This window comes from Vitis vinifera, chromosome 16 (genome assembly GCF_030704535.1).
Source record: "Vitis vinifera cultivar Pinot Noir 40024 chromosome 16, ASM3070453v1".
Classification (NCBI taxonomy): domain Eukaryota; kingdom Viridiplantae; phylum Streptophyta; class Magnoliopsida; order Vitales; family Vitaceae; genus Vitis; species Vitis vinifera.
In genome coordinates this window covers 2,395,392-2,414,227 of record NC_081820.1, presented here as the reverse complement: position 1 = coordinate 2,414,227, position 18,836 = coordinate 2,395,392, and the positions used below count along the sequence as shown (strand labels likewise).

General features: G+C 29.5%; 2 protein-coding genes across 2 annotated transcripts; both read left to right on the top strand.

The window, feature by feature from the left end:
- Positions 1–3,903: 3,903 nt before the first annotated feature.
- LOC132252712 (receptor-like protein 49) lies at positions 3,904–4,659 on the top strand. Its single transcript, XM_059733783.1, has one exon. The coding sequence runs from the start codon at positions 3,904–3,906 to the stop codon at positions 4,657–4,659; it is 756 nt and encodes a 251-aa protein (XP_059589766.1).
- Positions 4,660–4,908: 249 nt separating this feature from the next.
- Positions 4,909–7,703, top strand: LOC132252566 (receptor-like protein EIX2). The gene is made up of 2 exons (XM_059733649.1): positions 4,909–6,960; positions 7,444–7,703. The coding sequence occupies exon 1, from the start codon at positions 4,909–4,911 to the stop codon at positions 6,874–6,876; it is 1,968 nt and encodes a 655-aa protein (XP_059589632.1). The 3' UTR covers positions 6,877–6,960; positions 7,444–7,703.
- The last annotated feature ends 11,133 nt before the right edge of the window (positions 7,704–18,836 follow it).

The following is an 18,836-nucleotide window of genomic DNA, read 5'->3' as shown; positions in this document are numbered from 1 at the left end:
CATAGATTTGGAAATTTGACATATGTGAAAAAGGATAGAAGATGAACAATCCTTGTTTGAGTAAATTATTATAAATTTGTTAATATTATATTAAGAAGTAGAAGTATTATAAGATGGATTAAATTAGTTTAGAGTGTCACAGGGTAGTGTGTATATTTCTTAGAGGAAGTAAATTTTGATTATATGAGATTGGATTGTACATCATAAGGGTTGTATTTTGGAATGATAATTTGGGGCCCCATGTCATGATCTTTGAATGGAACTTCATTACTTTCCCTTTCAATGAATGAAGAAAAAATGGTATGAACACTACCTTTCATTTTCAAAGGCTAATACTAATGTGAAAGTGTGACATTTTAATTATTCTACAAGGGCTTCTTTTTTAAAAGTGCACATGATTCATATTTCCACCCATCAAATTTGACCGAGACCTTACCCTAAAGTCTCTAAAGATAGCAAGAAACGGAAAAGCAAAGCATGTGGAGAAAGTGTTTTGATGAAGAGGGCATTTTCTTTTTCCTTAATGTGACCCACCAAAGTCAACAATCCACTTTTTAAGTAAGATAAAATCCTAAACTCATAGGATATCTATATCCAATCGAAATAATCAAGCAGACATAGACTTAAAAAATATAAAGATAAATTTAGTCGTAAAAGATACTATAATGTGACTTATACTACAAGTTAGGTTTGAACCTTGCCCATTGAGTGGACCCAAAAGTTTTGAAATTCATCATATGGGAAGTTGGCTTTATCATATTCTTTCTTTCAAGACCATACTTAAAATAAAAAAAAAAAAAAAAAAAGACAATCATGGAATTACTTTTTGTTTTATTAATTCTTCTATTTCATAGTTGGTGCAATTGTTGACCCCAATAGACCAAGACTCATAGTCAATAACTTATTCAATAATTTAACGATTTTTACCTACCACATGTTAATTGATCAACTTCTACTTTCAACCTTCACATTAGAAAGCAGTTTTAGTTGGTATAGATGGAACGTAGATACAATTGACAAAAAATTCCACAAGCATAATTATCATAATTAGTATTTGAATGTTTGTTCATAGCATTCTCTTGCTTTACTCATAAATAATAATAATTATAATTATAATATTTGATTTTTATTTGAAATTTAGGAAGTTTTAGAATTATCCTTAAAAGATGTTATAAAGTCTCTATATTCTAAAATAGTTCTTTTGTCCTTGAAATCCAAAAGACTTCTTTATTAGAAATTTAATTATAATTCATTTTTATAAATTAAGTTTTTAATTATTAAAAGTAAGATGTCATATCAACACACTTCTTGTTTTTAATTTTTAAAAGTAAAATAATAATAACTCCCACATAAATTTAATGCCAAAAAAAAAAATCTTGGAGAAGGTATTAAAAATATTTTACTATCTTAAATTTTTAAATTTTTAGATGTGATTTCTAAGACTATAAGATAAATCCATACTTTTATTTAAGAGCTTCTACATTTTATATATAGGTTACCATTATTTTTTGTTTTCGAACTCTAAGTTTCTAATTTCTTTTCATTTTTAGGTAATCTAATAGTTTTAAGAAAGAAATAAAAATCCTAATTAGTTACCATATTAGTTAGGTTTACCTTTTCATAATTTTATTCATGTTTTAGGGTTTTCTAGAGCCTCTAAATAGGGCTTATTGATATAAAGCGTGATTAGCAAAGTGTTGATAATTAATAATATTAAGTTTTTTGTTGCATGCAATTCACAATAATAAGACACCATCGATTTTCCAAACATAATGAAAATAAATAAATATAAATATAAGACAAATATTAATTTTAATTTACTCTAATTTTTTTTAGTATTTTTAATGAAAATAATGGAAATAAAAATAGCTAAATGTTATTTTTTTTTTCTTTAAAAATCCAAAAATATGTTTTGAATCTTTTTTTTTCGAATTAAAACAAAATGTTTATTTTCATTTAAAAATTTTTAATTTTTTATTTATCAATTAATTTGTAGTGCTTTTCCTAAAAGAAAAAAACGTTAAATATGGAAACATAAATGATTATTTCTTTTTTTAAAAATAAATAAATAATCAATATGAAAATGAATTTTTTAAATTATTGTTTCAAGAAAAAATTTAAAACTAAGAGAAAAGTACATTTCTTTTTATAACATATTCAATTTATAATAAAAGCAATATTTATTTCTACATTAAAATTCACTTTTTATTTCTTAACTAAGTAATAAATAAGAAAACATGTTATTTTTTAAGGAAAAAAATATGTCGTATCATGTCAAAGCATCGATTTGGAAATTTGGTACATGTGAAAAGGATAGAAGATATCCCAACTTTTTTTGAGTAGATTATCATAAATTTGTTAACTTTATATTAAGAAGTGTTATAAGATGAATGGAATTAATTTAGAGTGTAGTGAAAGTAAATTTTGATTATATGAGATTGGATTGTACATCATAAGGTTCTATTTTGGAATGATAATTTGGGGCCTCATGTCATGATCTTTGAATATAACCTCATTACTTTCCCTTTCAATGAATGAAGAAAAAATGGTATGAACACTACCTTTAATTTTCAAAGGCTAATACTTGTGTGAAAGTGTGACATTTTAATTATTCTACAAGGGTTTCTTTTTTAAAAGTGCACATGATTCATATTCCCACCCATCAAATTTGACTGAGCCCTTAGCCTATGAAGTCTATAAAGATGACTAGAAACTGAAAAGCAATACATGTGGAAAAAGTGTCAAGACAGGTACTTTCATATGCCATTTCTTTTTTCATTTGTGAGACCCACCATAGTCCACTATCCACTCTTTAAGGAAAATAAAACCCTAAACTTATAGGATATTTATATCCAACCCGAATAATCATCTAATAATTTAATGATTTTACCTATCGTATTTGAATTAAGCTTCACATTTGAAAGTGGTTTTGATTAGTATAGATGAGACATGGATGCAATGAAAAAAATTCCACAACCACAAAGTCTTCATAAGAAGAACAATTCCACATGGTGGGACCTTTTGATAGAAAAAATTTCCATTGAATCTATTTTGAAGATTTTTGAAAATAATTTTAAAAACATAATTTTGATAATTGTTGAAACATTTGTATATACAATGTAGAGTGAACACTAAACAAAAAAGAATTGGGATGAAAAAGTTTAAATATGATATTATTTAATTTAACTACAAAATGATTTAAATGAAAGTTTCCTTTTTTTGGATGGAAAATTTAAATGAATTTCTTATAATTTAATTAAAAAATAATAGAAAAAAATGTCATTGTATATCTTATTAACACTTAACAAGGTTTAGTATAGTCTAATAAGAAAAAAAATTGTAGGTAATTTTCCCTCTAGAAGAATATTAGCCTAAATTATTTTTTTACTCCAATAATCTAACTTTTGGATTAAATTTATTTATATATTTCAAATTACTTATTGATTTTCAATAATAAGAATTCAATTTAAGAAATCATGTTAATTCATTAAAATTTTAACATCATTATTTTGGTCACTAATATGAAGGTAAAATGAAAATTTTCATAAATAGGAATTATTATTATTCTGTGTTTTTTAAAGCACAAAAAAAGAAGAGTATTCAAATGACACCTACACTTGTGTTGAATTAATATTAAAATTAGATCATCCATTCATTTTTCCAAAAATATATTAGAAGTGCCCTATGGAAAAATTGGTAACAACATGGAGGAAGCCATGTGTGAAAATTCTGTACCATACCATAAAAAATGAATACTTCAATTTATTTTTGGATAATATAATTAGCAAAAAGGAAAAATAAAAACAAGGCAGATGGATAATATTATATATATGAGTGCTTGGTGTTGTGTGAATCCACAAAAAAGCCCAGTGTTACTTGCAGGACTGCCTCCTTTGAATGACTATGGCTATGCGTTCCTTTGAATGCCTCCTTTTTAGCTTTCTTGTGCTTGTTGTGGTATGTGCCAAAGCTGGGCTTGGAACCACTGTGGGGTGCGTAGAGAGGGAGAGACAAGCTCTGCTTCGCTTCAAACATGGCCTTGTGGATGACTATGGCATTTTGTCTTCTTGGGACACAAGAGATTGTTGCCAATGGAGAGGAGTCCGGTGTAGCAACCAGTCAGGTCACATCGTCATGCTTCATCTTCCTGCACCGCCAACTGAATTTGAGGATGAATATGTGCATAAGTTCCAGTCTCTAAGAGGTGAGATAAGCCCTTCACTGCTTGAGTTGGAGCACTTGACTCATTTGGATCTCAGCTGTAATGATTTTGAAAGGAGTCACATACCTCCATTCGTTGCTTCTCTCTCCAAAATCCAATACCTCAATCTTTCTTATGCCAATTTCACTGGACGTCTTCCCAGCCAACTCGGAAATCTTTCCAACTTGCTTTCCCTTGATCTGAGCTCTAATGATTTTGAAGGGAGACCCATACCTCCATTCCTTGCTTCTCTCACCAAAATCCAACACCTCAGTCTCTCTTATGCCAATTTCACTGGACGTCTTCCCAGCCATTTCGGAAATCTTTCCAACTTGCTTTCCCTTGATCTCAGCTATAATTATGATTTGAATTGTGGAAATCTTGAGTGGCTTTCTCATCTTTCGTCTTTAAGACACCTTGACTTGAAGTATGTTAACCTTAGTAAAGCCATCCACTAGTCACAAGCAATTAATAAACTCCCTTCTCTCATTCACTTAAACTTACCATGTTGTAGCCTCCCACCCCTCACTACTCCGTCTTTTTCCCCTGTTAATTCCTCTGCCCCTCTTGCTTTCCTTGATCTCTCTGACAACGATTATGATTCTTCAATATACCCATGGCTGTTCAACTTTACTACCACCCTCGTTCATCTTGATCTCTCTTGGAATGATCATTTAAATGGTTCCATTCCCGATGCTTTTGGGAACATGATTTCTCTAGCATACCTTGATATCTCTCATAGTCAACTACACGGTTCAATTCCAGACATATTTGGGAATATGGCTTCTCTTGAACGGCTCGATCTCAGTGCTAATAAACTTGAAGGTGAGATTCCAAAATCCTTGAGCAATTTGTGTCGTTTACAAGGATTATCCTTGGGATACAACAATCTCAGTGGGCAGCTTCCACAAGTCTTAGACTTGCTGGCTTGCGCAAATGACACATTAGATACTTTGTTTTTAACTGATAACCAGTTTGCAGGATCATTTCCTGATTTCATTGGATTTTCATCATTGAAAGAGTTGGAACTTGATCATAATCAGATAAATGGAACTTTGCCTAAAAGTATTGGACAGCTTACCAAACTTGAAGCGTTGATTATTGGTTCAAATTCATTGCAAGGGGTCATCTCTGAAGCTCATCTCCTTCATCTATCCCGGTTGTCCTATTTAGACTTATCTTCCAACTCTTTCAATTTCAACATGAGCTCTGAGTGGGTTCCTCCTTTTCAGCTGATTTTTCTACAATTAACCTCCTGCCAATTGGGACCTCGTTTTCCTAGTTGGCTTCGAACTCAAAAGCAGTTGCAAAGCCTTGATATCTCCACTTCTGACATTTCAGATGTCATCCCACACTGGTTTTGGAATCTAACTTCCCTTATTTATTTCTTTAATATTTCCAACAATCAGATCACAGGGACCTTACCCAATTTATCATCCAAATTTGATCAGCCTCTTTACATAGATATGAGCTCAAATCATTTGGAGGGTTCAATACCACAACTTCCTTCTGGCTTGTCATGGTTGGATCTCTCCAATAACAAGTTTTCAGGCTCCATTACTTTATTGTGTACAGTTGCTAATTCATATCTGGCCTATCTTGACCTCTCAAACAACTTATTATCGGGAGAGCTGCCCAATTGTTGGCCACAATGGAAGAGCTTGACAGTTCTGAATTTGGAAAATAATCAATTTTCTAGGAAAATTCCAGAATCATTTGGCTCCTTGCAATTGATTCAAACACTGCATTTACGCAACAAAAATTTGATCGGAGAATTGCCTTCATCTTTAAAAAAGTGCAAAAGTTTGAGCTTTATTGATTTGGCAAAAAATAGGTTATCTGGAGAAATACCCCCATGGATAGGAGGAAACCTTCCAAATCTGATGGTTCTAAACCTACAATCTAATAAATTCAGTGGAAGTATAAGTCCAGAGGTATGTCAATTGAAAAAAATTCAAATATTGGACCTCTCTGATAACAATATGTCGGGTACTATACCAAGATGTCTTAGCAATTTCACTGCCATGACTAAGAAAGAGAGTTTGACCATTACTTATAATTTTTCAATGAGTTATCAACATTGGTCCTATGTTGATAAGGAATTCGTTAAATGGAAAGGAAGAGAATTTGAGTTTAAGAATACTCTTGGACTAGTAAAGAGTATTGATCTTTCAAGCAACAAGCTAACGGGGGAGATTCCAAAAGAAGTAACTGATCTTCTAGAATTGGTTTCATTGAACTTTTCAAGAAACAATTTGACTGGATTAATCCCTATAACAATAGGTCAATTGAAATCATTAGACATTCTTGATTTGTCTCAAAATCAGCTTATTGGTGAAATTCCATCTAGCCTTTCAGAAATAGATCGTTTGAGTACCTTAGACCTCTCTAACAACAACTTGTCTGGTATGATTCCACAAGGTACTCAACTTCAAAGCTTCAATACTTTTTCTTATGAGGGAAATCCTACACTTTGTGGACCGCCTCTTTTGAAAAAGTGCCCAAGAGATAAAGCAGAAGGAGCTCCCAATGTTTATAGCGATGAAGACGACATTCAACAAGATGGAAATGACATGTGGTTTTATGTTAGCATTGCTCTTGGATTCATTGTTGGATTTTGGGGAGTGTGTGGAACTCTACTACTCAACAATTCATGGAGACATGCATATTTCTGATTTTTGAATAAAATAAAAGATTGGCTCTATGTGACTACAACAATAAATATGGCTAGATTACGGAGGAGTCTTCAAAGTTAAATGGTACAACTCTCTCTCTCTCTCTCTCTCCCTCCTTACCTACCTACATTTCTCTCATTTGTAGGAAAACAATGTTAACTTATTCTTAAAGGGCAATGGTTGTAAAAGAATAATAGGTCTTTACTAGAATTTTTCGTATTACTTCTTTTATTTAATTAATTATTAACCTTTTATAATATATTTCGATAAGCTAGGATTTTTTAATGAAAAAATCTATGAGATTTTAATATACTAATTAGTTCTGAAATTGACCTTTTGTATTGTTTTAAATTTTCTCACAAAAATTGTCCATTTGTAATGTTGAATGTAATTTCTTTAATTCTCTTCAAAGACATAGCAATATTTAAGGTACCATTCTAAGCAACAAACCAAAGAGTACTTGTCTAGTTTTTAAAACAAGAATACTAATGTAAATTTTCTTTTCATGCAACTAATTAAAGAGATTATTTCAAATTGATGAATATTGTCTTTTACTTTGTGTTTTAGGGATTCGACAGCCTTTCATCTCATATTTTAGCATGTTGTGGAGTATTATCAAACGTGGAATAAATGGATGCTTGAATCCCAGTAACTATGTCCTCTTAACTTGTCATCCTATGATTGACATTGGAGTGTAATAAGTTTCTTACTTTATTTTGATGATTGCATATATGCTTAATATGCTTCTTTTATCTTTTGTTTAGAGATTGTGAGAATATCAACTTATTCTTCCTTACATATAATGTTTTTTTATGTTTTAGAACTCATTCACTATCTTGATTTTCTTCCATAGAACAATATTATAGAAAGATCTTAAGGAATATTGGTTTAAAATATTTTAATTTAAAACATTTCTCTCCAAAACTATTTGATTTTATTCATGAAAATTAAAACAAAATAAAAGACAACACTATTTTGTGTGTGTGTATATATATAATCATAATTCTCTCTATTTCTCTTTCTTTCTTTAAAAAGATAATGAACTCTTATAAATGTGAAACTCATTCTTCTTGCTCTCCAAAGTTTTCTCATAGGAAGCTATTTCTCATATATATGATCGAATATGAATCTCTTGTTCTTATCAATTTTGTTGATTCTAGGTTAGCTCACACTTCTTCTTGCTCATTGGTTTTATAGGATCTCAATATATATAATATAAAGTAGGTGAAGAATATATTATATTTATAATTTATAAATAATATCAAATGTTTAATTTACATATTAGATAATACACTAAACATTTAAAATAGTGTGATTCCCCATCAATCAAATATTACTTTCCTAATTCACTTGTTTTATTTTTTAAAAATTCTTATCTATCAAGGTATGTATTAAATACATTCTATACAAGAAACTAAAATAAATAGAGAACACCCAGGATTTATAGTGGTTCACTTTCAATATGAGAGCTATGTCTAATAAACAAAGAAACTTTGCCACGAAATATTTTTCCACAATAAAAGAAAAATTACAAGGTGTATCCCCCTCATAATCCTTTATAGAATGTGAAAAATAACCAAAGCATATTGATTTGTGAATGCGGGGAAGAGTGTATGTCACACCTTAAGCTCTAAAATTATGATTTAATATAAAAATCTAAGTTCAATCCACAATTTCAGCACCGAAGGTGTGAATTATAAGGCAAATAATATGATAAGTGTATTATTGTTATCCTAATAATTTATTTCAAATTCAAGAATTTTGGTCCTGAGGTATAGGTACTAATCAATTTTTTTTTAATATGTCATTATTTGTTTGTATCCAAATAGTTATCATATTAATCTTTATTTTACAAGTTTCCAAATAAAATTTTCTTTCATTTAAGTGTTTAGATTGCATGGTCTAGTGAAGTGTTTTCATATATTGCATATATGTTGCCTTAACTACACAAAAGAAATAGAAGTTTAAGATAAAAAGTGGTGAATTTTGTTGATTTCATGTTGATGGTACTCAAAATATTTTTTCAAGATTTTTATCCTTGATAATTTAACTTCAATGAACTTTCCATCAAAGAAAATTTAGAAAAATTGTCAATTTATAACTAAAATTGAAAAATTAGATTTAGATTGGGGGGGAGAGGGGAGAGGGGAGAAAGATGTATTCTTTTATTTACGCAGTAAACTTAGAATAAATGAAGATATAAATGAGGACATTTACTTAAATGTTTATAATATAAATAAAATGTTGAGTTGTGCTAGAGTTAGGGTAGCTAGCTAAATTGAGGTAGATAAGCCGAGAGGTGCACAAGTTGGGATAAAGGTGTTAAGGGTACAATTATACTGAGGTTTCGAAGTTAAAGCAGCTAAATTGATATAGCAAAGTTGAGTAGCACGCCACTTAAGTTGTGCACCATTTAAGTTGTACACCTATGGTTTTAAAACAAATTTTCATACCACTACTTAAGTTGTGCACTTTACCTTTTAAACAAATGTTACATACCACTACTTAAGTTGCACATCTTACCTTTTAACTTAATCCTATGCACCTTCACTTAATTTGCACACCTCGCCCTTTAAACAAATCCTACACACCTTTCTCCTTTAAAGTATTTCCACACATCTCATAGCAAGCTTTTTACGCACCTTTGGTTTAAAAATTCTTGCACACCTCAATTTGGTGCACCTACTACTTGTTTAGTAAAGACCTCTTTAGGGCTTAGAGAGGTGTTAAAGTACCTTTCCAATAAATAACCTAACCCTCATACTTGACTCCATTTTTCTCAAAAATGTTTTCCTTTGAAATGAGTCACTTTAGGGTTTTATTTTTTATTTTCTTTTCCATTAAAAAAATGGTGACTCTTGCTTTTCTAAAATCAATTTTTTACAATAAAAAGTGAGTCTCGTCGTTGAATAGGGATGTATATGAAAAATGAGGGTCCACAAAGAAAGATTGATCCCTCATCTTGAAATTCTTCAATAAAGTTTTAGTGTTCTTTCATTTACTATTATTTTCCATTCTATTTTCTTGGAAACCAAACATGGGTTGCAAGGAGAAATCCTCCACTACATTTGGTTGATTTTATGAGTTCATATGTTAACATGAAAGTGAAAAATCCGAAGGAGTGGCAAGAAAAAACAATGCATTGAATGGTTTGATTATTCTTTCAAGTTTGAATTGGTAACAATAAATCTTCTATGTTAGTCCAATTTAGATAAGGTATAGAGGATTCATATCAAGATATTAGTGATTCTTGAGAAGACCTTGATTACTAATTATTATACTTTGTTCATACTGTTAACAAATCTAAGAATTGAATCCACAAGATGGATATAGGCTTTCTATTGAATAAAATTGAAACCAACATTAACCATCATATTTAATTGACTTAAGAGATATGTGTTTCAAAAATAAAAATCTAAATTTTAGATGTAATATTGGTTGTAGGATTTAATTTGATAACAGATTGACTTTGATCCTAAACTGTAGGTTTTATAATGCTATTTCTCTAAGGATTCAACACTGGATTGTGAAACTTTCAAGGACATTTTACTTTATTTGATTTATTTCTTCGAATATATTAAGAAATTTTTATCCATATTTTATCCTTATTCATTTAAATTAGGGTTTCATTAACTATGGAAAATAATTAATCCTTTTAACATAAAAACAATTGAACACATTAGAGTCTACCCTAGAGGATGACAACTCAAAATACTACACAATCATAATAACACTATCTCTGGTTTTTCTTGGCTAGAGTTACCACATATTTAGACTTTAGTATTTTAATTATAAAAGAAATTTATGGTTAGAAAGCTACCCTTAACCTACTTACACACCACTAAAGAAGTCTTACTTATGCATTGGTTTCTACCAACCAATACTATTAGCTCAAGGTTTAGTTAATCTAATATTTCAATATTAACTAAAATAGGTTTCGATTTAACATTATTAAGTGTAATAGCTAAGAATATTTCCTTGGAGCAATCAAGAAAAACCTATATGGAGCTAAGGAGGAAATCATGGAGAAGGTTTATCAAGAATATCTTAAGGTTATTTTTATGTGGGGTATACTAAGGAATGCATATTATTTTGTTTAAAGTACCAAAACTCATCCAATTAAATTTAAACTTATCTTAAATTTTTTCAAAATTGGGTGAAGAATCCTTCTAAATAAAAATCACCCTTTGATTAGCTATTCTTGATTAGAAAGTTTTCTTACATTAAAAGATAAATATGTCTTACTATTGATTTTTAAAAACCAAGCCTTTTTTAACTTAAAATAATATTCTCTTTACAATGTTTTTTCAAAGAACTCATTATTTTATAATAAAAAATTGAGATTGATTTTTTCAAGGATAAAAACTAATGTTTTGACATACATTTCATGATTAAAAATTATTTTTTAATCCTAAGTCTTCAAATCTAACTAGTTTTAGCCATTAAAGGTCACTTGTGCCTTAATTTCTTATATTTTTATATGGATGACTAACCAATTTAGAAGGATTTCCATAAAATAATTTGCAGAAGGCACCATTGAACCTATAGCTCAACTAGTCAATCAATGCCTTTGCTGGTTGAGGTGAATAGCCTCAACGGTCACCTGTTACACTTGCCCACCACTAATGGCAACAGTCAACCACCTAGGTCAATTGATAGATGTAAATTGGACCTACTCGCTAGTTTACCTGTGCAACTCCTATATAAAGGCTTACAACTTCATTTATTGTAGAGAGAATAGTCCAAACATTTGTTGAAAAATCCTTTGGGCCTCTAAAAGTAGTTTTGAGTGCAATTTGTTCTTGAACCAACTTTTTCATTTACTTCACCTCTAATCCTAATTTAACTTATATTCTTTGAGCTAAAAATTATAACTAGGACGTTTATCTTTAAAAAATTGATATCTTGTGATCGTTTTCTCAAATGTGAGGTATTACTTAAGGATTATCAAGTATAGAACATCATTTGAGGGAAGAATTCAAGCATAAGCAATCACGAATTGGCCAAGTATGAGATATCACTTGGGTAGTTATTTCAAGTGTGAGGATCACTTGAGCAACATTGTAGGGACCTATTGGAGCTAGTTAGTCCAAGTATTGTAAAGATTAAAGGATTATTTGGTTTAAAGGATCCTTGGTATATTGGAACTTCAACCTTGGGATTAAAGTAAGAGGAGAGTAGACAAAGATTAAGTCATGTCAAACCACTTTAAACCATTATTTACATTTCTCTATCATTTTCTTTCCATTATTTACTTGCAATTGTACTTTGAATATATGTAAAGTGTCAATGTTCTAGATTATTTTTTATATTGATTTTATTTTCCTTCCATTTTATCTCTAAGAATTAAATAAGGGAAAATAAATTCTTTGATAAAACATTGTTTTTTTTCCCACAACTTTTCCATGCACAGTCAAACATGAGAAAAAATTTATGTTTCTCAACTTAGTTTTTTCTTTCCTTCTATTTTTCCTCCTTGTTTTCTTTTCTTAGTATTTTCCACGAACCAAACATAGTCAAAGCAAAATAAACAAATGTAATGAAGAGAATGAGCATAATTTCCATTTGTTTCATCAATTGGTAATCATGTAAACGCGTCCACAAAGGAAATAGTAAAACAGTAGCATATAAAAGTGATGAAACATGAGCTTATAATGTTTATTCATATTAAATAAAGACAATGGTAGTTTGATAATTTTTATTTTGTTGAAATTTGTTGAATTGTAAGTTTGTTATCCTATTTAGAGTTTTGTTAAGTTTTCATTTCTTTTAATTTTTAAATTAAATTCTTTTCTACTTTATTTATATAGCAACAATAATAGCACAAAAGCGTATATCAGTATCAATACCAAACCAAATCTAACAACTAGCAAGCTCACAAATTCTAAATTAGTATGACCCTCTTTTAACATTTCTAGCCTTAAATCAAAAGGGTCCACCTTAATTTTTACTCACATGCATGCATAAATTTACATGTAAGATAAAAATTATGCTTTCATTAGTGATTTGCAATAAGAAACACAAACAATAGGATATATAACCTAATTAGAAATGAAAACAAAAAAAATTATGCATTAAACTATGAATATTTTCAAACATCATACCTATACTTTTTTCCATCATGAAAACTTGTCACTTTTTGGTATATCAAGCCACTTCTACATGTCAAACGATGCACAATTTCTAACAAGAGTTCATATCTCTTATTCAATCTACTACTATAAACATTAGTTAGAGAATTAATTTTTTGTCTAATGTCAACCCCACCACATGGTTGTCTTCAATTTGCTTGAATAAGTTTATCTGTCCCAACAACTCAACTATCACCTTGAGTTTTCCTACATGCTTTGCATTGACAATTAATAATGATTGATTCATATAAATGTTGTCAAACAAATTGTTTTATCATGTTCTCCATAAGATAATCCAACATATATAGAAATACATATAAGGAGTTTACAATTGTAATTGTTCTTTCTCATGAGATATGTTTCTAATGGGGAAGTATGGGAAGGAAGGTGCTAGTTGGCACCCTTGTGAAGTTAGAGGTAGTTATGGGGTTGGTGTTTGGAAAGCTATTAAGAAGTGTTGAGATCGTTCTTTAATAGAACCTCCATTGAAGTGAGTAATGACAAAAGGGTTAAGTTTTGGACAAATAGATGGTGTGCAAATGAACCCTTGTGTAACTGCTTTCCCTATTTATATGCATTGGCTATGTTAAAGAGGCTTAGGTGATAGATTTTTGGGAAACTTAAAAAATGGTGGGACATTGGATTTCATGTTTCACTAGGCACTTTCTGATTAAGAGTTAGTCGTTGTTGAGACATTTTCCTCCACATTGCAAGGAAAGGCAATTGTAAGGGAAGATATCGACAAGGAGATTTGGAAAGAAGCCAAAAAAGGACTATTTTAAGTCAAACTTTCTATACGGCCTTGGAAGTAAGAACGATGGTCCATTTTCCAACAAACATTGTTTGCAATTGGTGGGTCCTATCCAAAGTGAGCTTTTTTGCATGGGAAGCCAATTGGGGAAAAGTTATGACTTTAGATCCTCTCTAGAAAAAAAGACAACCACTAGTGAATAGATGTTACCCTTACAAACTAAAAGAGGAATCTATTGATCACTTACTTCTTCATTGCTCCAAAAAAGGATTCTATGGGAACTTTTGCTTTCTTTATTCAATGTATATTGGGCGATCCATTCTTCAATGAAAGATACCCTTTTAAGTTGGTATAACTCCTTGTAGGGAAGAATTGGGAAAAAATTCTACCCACTTTTACAATTTTTGGACAATTTGGCGGAAACATAATAAAAAAAACTTTCGAAAATAAAGAGTAGAATAATCAAAACCTAAAACTATCATTCCTTTGTAATCCTTCGGCTTGACTTAGCATGTACGTAAGTGAAGATCAATGCCTTTGATTTCTAAGACTAGGTGAAATCTTAGTAAGTGCCAAGGTATTTTTTCTATACTATCTTTCAAGACCTTCCTTTAGGTGTTTGTTATATATGTCATGTGTACTATGGTGTGCCTTTTTATATTACTAATTATGTATACCTATCGTTATTGTTAGAAAAAACAGGCTAATCCAACCTATGGTAATCACCCTAGAGGGGGTGTGAATAGGGTGATGGTCTCTTTTTGAAAATTTAAACTATGTGAATGTAAGAGACAATTATATGCAAATATATAATAAACAATATAAAGACAATTGCATATAAATTAAAAGAATAGGGAAGAGAGAATACAAACACAAGATTTTATAGTGGTTCGGCGCAACCCGACCTACATCCACTCTCCTTTAGCTTCAATCCCAAGCTTGAGGTTCCACTAATTTAAGGCTTCCAAACCAAGCCTTCAAGCAATACAATTGGATTATGGTTCCAATCCACCCTCTTGGACTTTTGGCTCCAAGCACCCTTTAAAATTCTCAAGAGATATCCCACTCTTAAACAACCCCTCAAGTGATGCCCCACACTTGAGAAACTTCCTCTCAAAGATTTACAAATAAATGATCTCACAAAATCCTAGTACAAAAACTTTAAGCTCAAATGATACAAGAAAACTAAGATTGAATGGTGTACTAAAGATATGCAAGTTTTAGAACAATGGTGCACTCAAAAACACACTTTCAAGGCTTAAATATATTCAAGAAAGGTTTTGTAAGGTTAAGCTTATGAAACAATGAAGATTGGAGCCTTTTTATAGAAGAAAAAAGCCAAACTAGCTGTTGAGGGTTCGATCGGTCGAGCTAGGGGTAGACCGGTTGACTAACCGTTAGCATTTAATGCTTGGCAGGTGACCGTTGGATCTCGACCGAACCTCAACCGGACCTCAACCAGTTGAGGTTCAACCTTGACCGGTTGAACAATCATTTTGGAAGAAAGAGAAAGTTTTTTGCACCCTCGACAAGTTGAGTTGGGGGTCGACCTAGACCTAGACCGATTGAGCTGACAGTCGATCGGTTCCTCATCCAGTTCAACCAGTTGAGTCATTTTTGGCTCAACAACCAACTTTTTCAACTTAAAACCTTTTAAAACAAGTTTAAAAAACATTTAACACAAAGTTTTAGTTGAAAACATGAAATCATCCAAAACAAAATAACTCTTGGATGATTTTGGTGCATAAGTAAAGAATGTAATGCATGAAAATCCTAGTGCACCAACAACCTTACAAAGAGATCTTAAAAGCTTAGGTCTTGAAAAACACTTCTCTTTGAGGTGGTCTTCTTCTTCATGATTTCTCTTCAGCTTGATTTGTCTTTGTGATTGCCACTTTGGAAATCGTCTTGCCTAATCACACTTGAAATATAATCATTAGTTCTAAACCTTGTTTTGTTATCACCAAAATCAATATTAACCAAACCTTGTTTTCACGGTTATCTATCAAAAAATATTAATAATATATGTTACTTTCTAAGACTTCTAAGTTTTAACTTCTTATTTGATAATATGATCTATTATAAGTAAGAGTGAAACATTTGTTGATAACTAGTTCTACATGTAGCATCTAAATATTCAATTATCTTTTCTTTTTTTTTCTCATTTTCTTCTAAAATTTATCCTTGTTGTGCTTAAGAAGTTAACCAACTATAAACATGTACCAAATCCACTTATTAATATATCACATCCGGGTTAAACCCAACTTGAGATAGGGTCAAGAATTCCTAACCCACATCAATTTTGTTGTTAACTTGCAACCTACATTTTTTTCCATGGATTATCAAGCAAAATAATTGAAAATAAAGTCTCCAAACCAATAAAACAATTATTTTAAAATCATAAAAAAAATCAAATTATCAAATAAGAAGTTAAATGTTAAATAATCTAACAATATGTAAGATATCTTATTAATTGTTGATTTAAATTAAATATTAGCAATGTCAAATAAGCACTAAGTTTATAATTTTATTTTATTTTTAGAAAATTTAATAGTTTTAAGAAAGAAATAAAAATCCTAATTAGTTACTACATTAGTTAGGTTTACTTTTTCATAGTTTTATTCATATTCTAGGGTTTTCTAAAGCTTATAAATAGGGCTTATTGATATAAAACATGATTAACAAAGTATCAATGATCAATAGTATTAAGTTTTTCATTGCATATCTTGCAATTCTCAATGGTAAGACTTCATTAATTTTCTCCTATGTGAAATTCCTAGAAGACCTTAGTAAGATTTTAAGGTTCTATCTCTTCTTTTTTATGTTTGACTTATTATATTTTATTTTACTTTTCTCCATTGTCATAATTTTTTATTCTTCGTTCCTTTCCTTAAACCCTAACCCACATATTTGATTATATAGGTTCATTCTAGGCATGCCTTAGTCCACATAAGTCGAAGAGAAAGAAACCATAATGTTGCTTAGCTTTGTTTCTCTTCAGACTTATTTTTCAAACTTATTGCTACAAATAAGAGAAGATGTATGGAACCTATGATTATCAAATGCATAATTTAAGAATCAATACATGATAACCATCACAATCAAATTGAGTTAATAGTCACAACTATGTATTGAAAATAAGTTATAAATCACATTTGACAACTATAAAACCCTTTTGAGATGTCATCTTATATAGCATCACATTAAAAATTAAAATGTAAACAATATAAGCACAATTTCAGCATAGTTTCATTATGATGATACACAACAAATTTTTTAATTTTTTTTTTCAATTTTACATTATGTAGGGATATTGAAAGTTAATGATAAAATAATATAATAAATTTTAAAAAATAGATAGTTGTACAATAAAACATTTTTCAATAATAAGCCTTAGTTTCTCACGAATAGGTTAAAATAAACGAGCATTTTGAACATAATACAATTTTAGTTTTGTAAAAAATATGATAATTTAAAATATTATTTAATTTTATAAAATCCATAAATATTTCTGCTATGTTTGGTTCCCATAAAATTTGAAGGAAAATGCAAGGGAAAGAAAATACAAAGGAAAAGCAGAGGGAAAGAAAAAGTGAAAGAAAATAAAAAAATAGATTAAAAGTTGATAAATTATTTTTTTTGTTACTTCAAACTCATTTTATTTATTTTAACTCATCAATATAAAGATTAAATAATTTAAAAATACATAAGTTTTTAATTAGTTTTAATCATATTTGATTTTCTTTGATATTTTTCATATGACAACCAAACATAAAAAAATCATTTTCTTTTGCATTTTTTTTCTTTCCTTAGTATTTTCCGGGAACCAAACATAACCTTCATTTTTGTAAACATGTCAACAAGTTTGATTCATGAACTATATATATATATATATATATATTCCATAGCCAAGCCGTTAGAACTCTCCATAGAAACTCAAAATTTCAGGTGTTGACCATGCTTGGAACAACCTACATTGGGTTAATCAAAATATTTAACCAACGATAGGATTCAACAAAGAAGTGACTAAAACCAATACATAATATATAATTTATCGAAAAAGGAAATTAGTAAATTAACCTAATCAAATTTTATAATTCTCTTATGGGAAGACATTATTCCAATTACTAGTTAATTCTATCTAGATTAAAGACACACTTGCATGCTCAGATTATCCAACAAATTAAAAAATCCTATGTCTTGAATATCTCATCAACAAAATAAAATATTACAATTTTATGAATAAATTACAAGTATTCTTTCTTCTTCATTCCGCATCTTCCATCCAACCTAGTTGAACTTATATAACTGAGCTACATCAAAATAAATAAATCAATCAATTGTTTAAACTTACTGATTATCATTAAAACCCAAATTGCATTACTTTTAAACCTCTTGACCAAATGTCTTGCCTTGTGTTTGGTTTAATTTTGAGCCTCGACTTTAAATTTTAAATTTTTAAAAACAATTTTTAAAATTTTATTGAACACTTAATATTCAGTTGCATAAATTTACTGTTTATTTTTTTCAAAAATAAAAAATAATAGAGCCTATTTAGTTACTATTTTTAAAAATAATTTTGAAAATTAGTTTTTTAGAATAGTTTTTAAAAACTATTATATGATTTTTGTAGAACAAAAATCTATTTGAAAGCCTAAAATATTTTTAACCTATTTTTTTTATATTTTTAAACATATTTTAAAAATAATTTTTATATCTAATGTTTTATTTTTAATCATTCTACATGTTTGTGAAATTATTTCTTAAAACATCCCTCATAAAACAAGTGAAAATAATATAAAACAACTAAAAGATGTTCTCTAAAAATAACATATTTTATGTATTTTTTGTTCTACAAAACCAAAAACTATTTTTAAAAACAATTTCCAAACAGACCCATAGAACCCTTTATATAAGACATACATGGGAATATAATGTTACAACCGGGCTAAAAAAATTGTGGTATAATTTTTTTTTTTTATTACCTCAAATTTTAAAATTTTTTAAAGTAATTTTTAAAAACATAATATAAATCTATAGTCTTTGAATAAGAATTTCTACCTTTTATATAAAAGTTT

Coding starts and splice junctions, on each gene's coding strand:
- LOC132252566 (XM_059733649.1), top strand. CDS start 4,909: ATGATTTCTCTAGCATACCTTGATATCTCTCATAGTCAACTACACGGT.
- LOC132252712 (XM_059733783.1), top strand. CDS start 3,904: ATGGCTATGCGTTCCTTTGAATGCCTCCTTTTTAGCTTTCTTGTGCTT.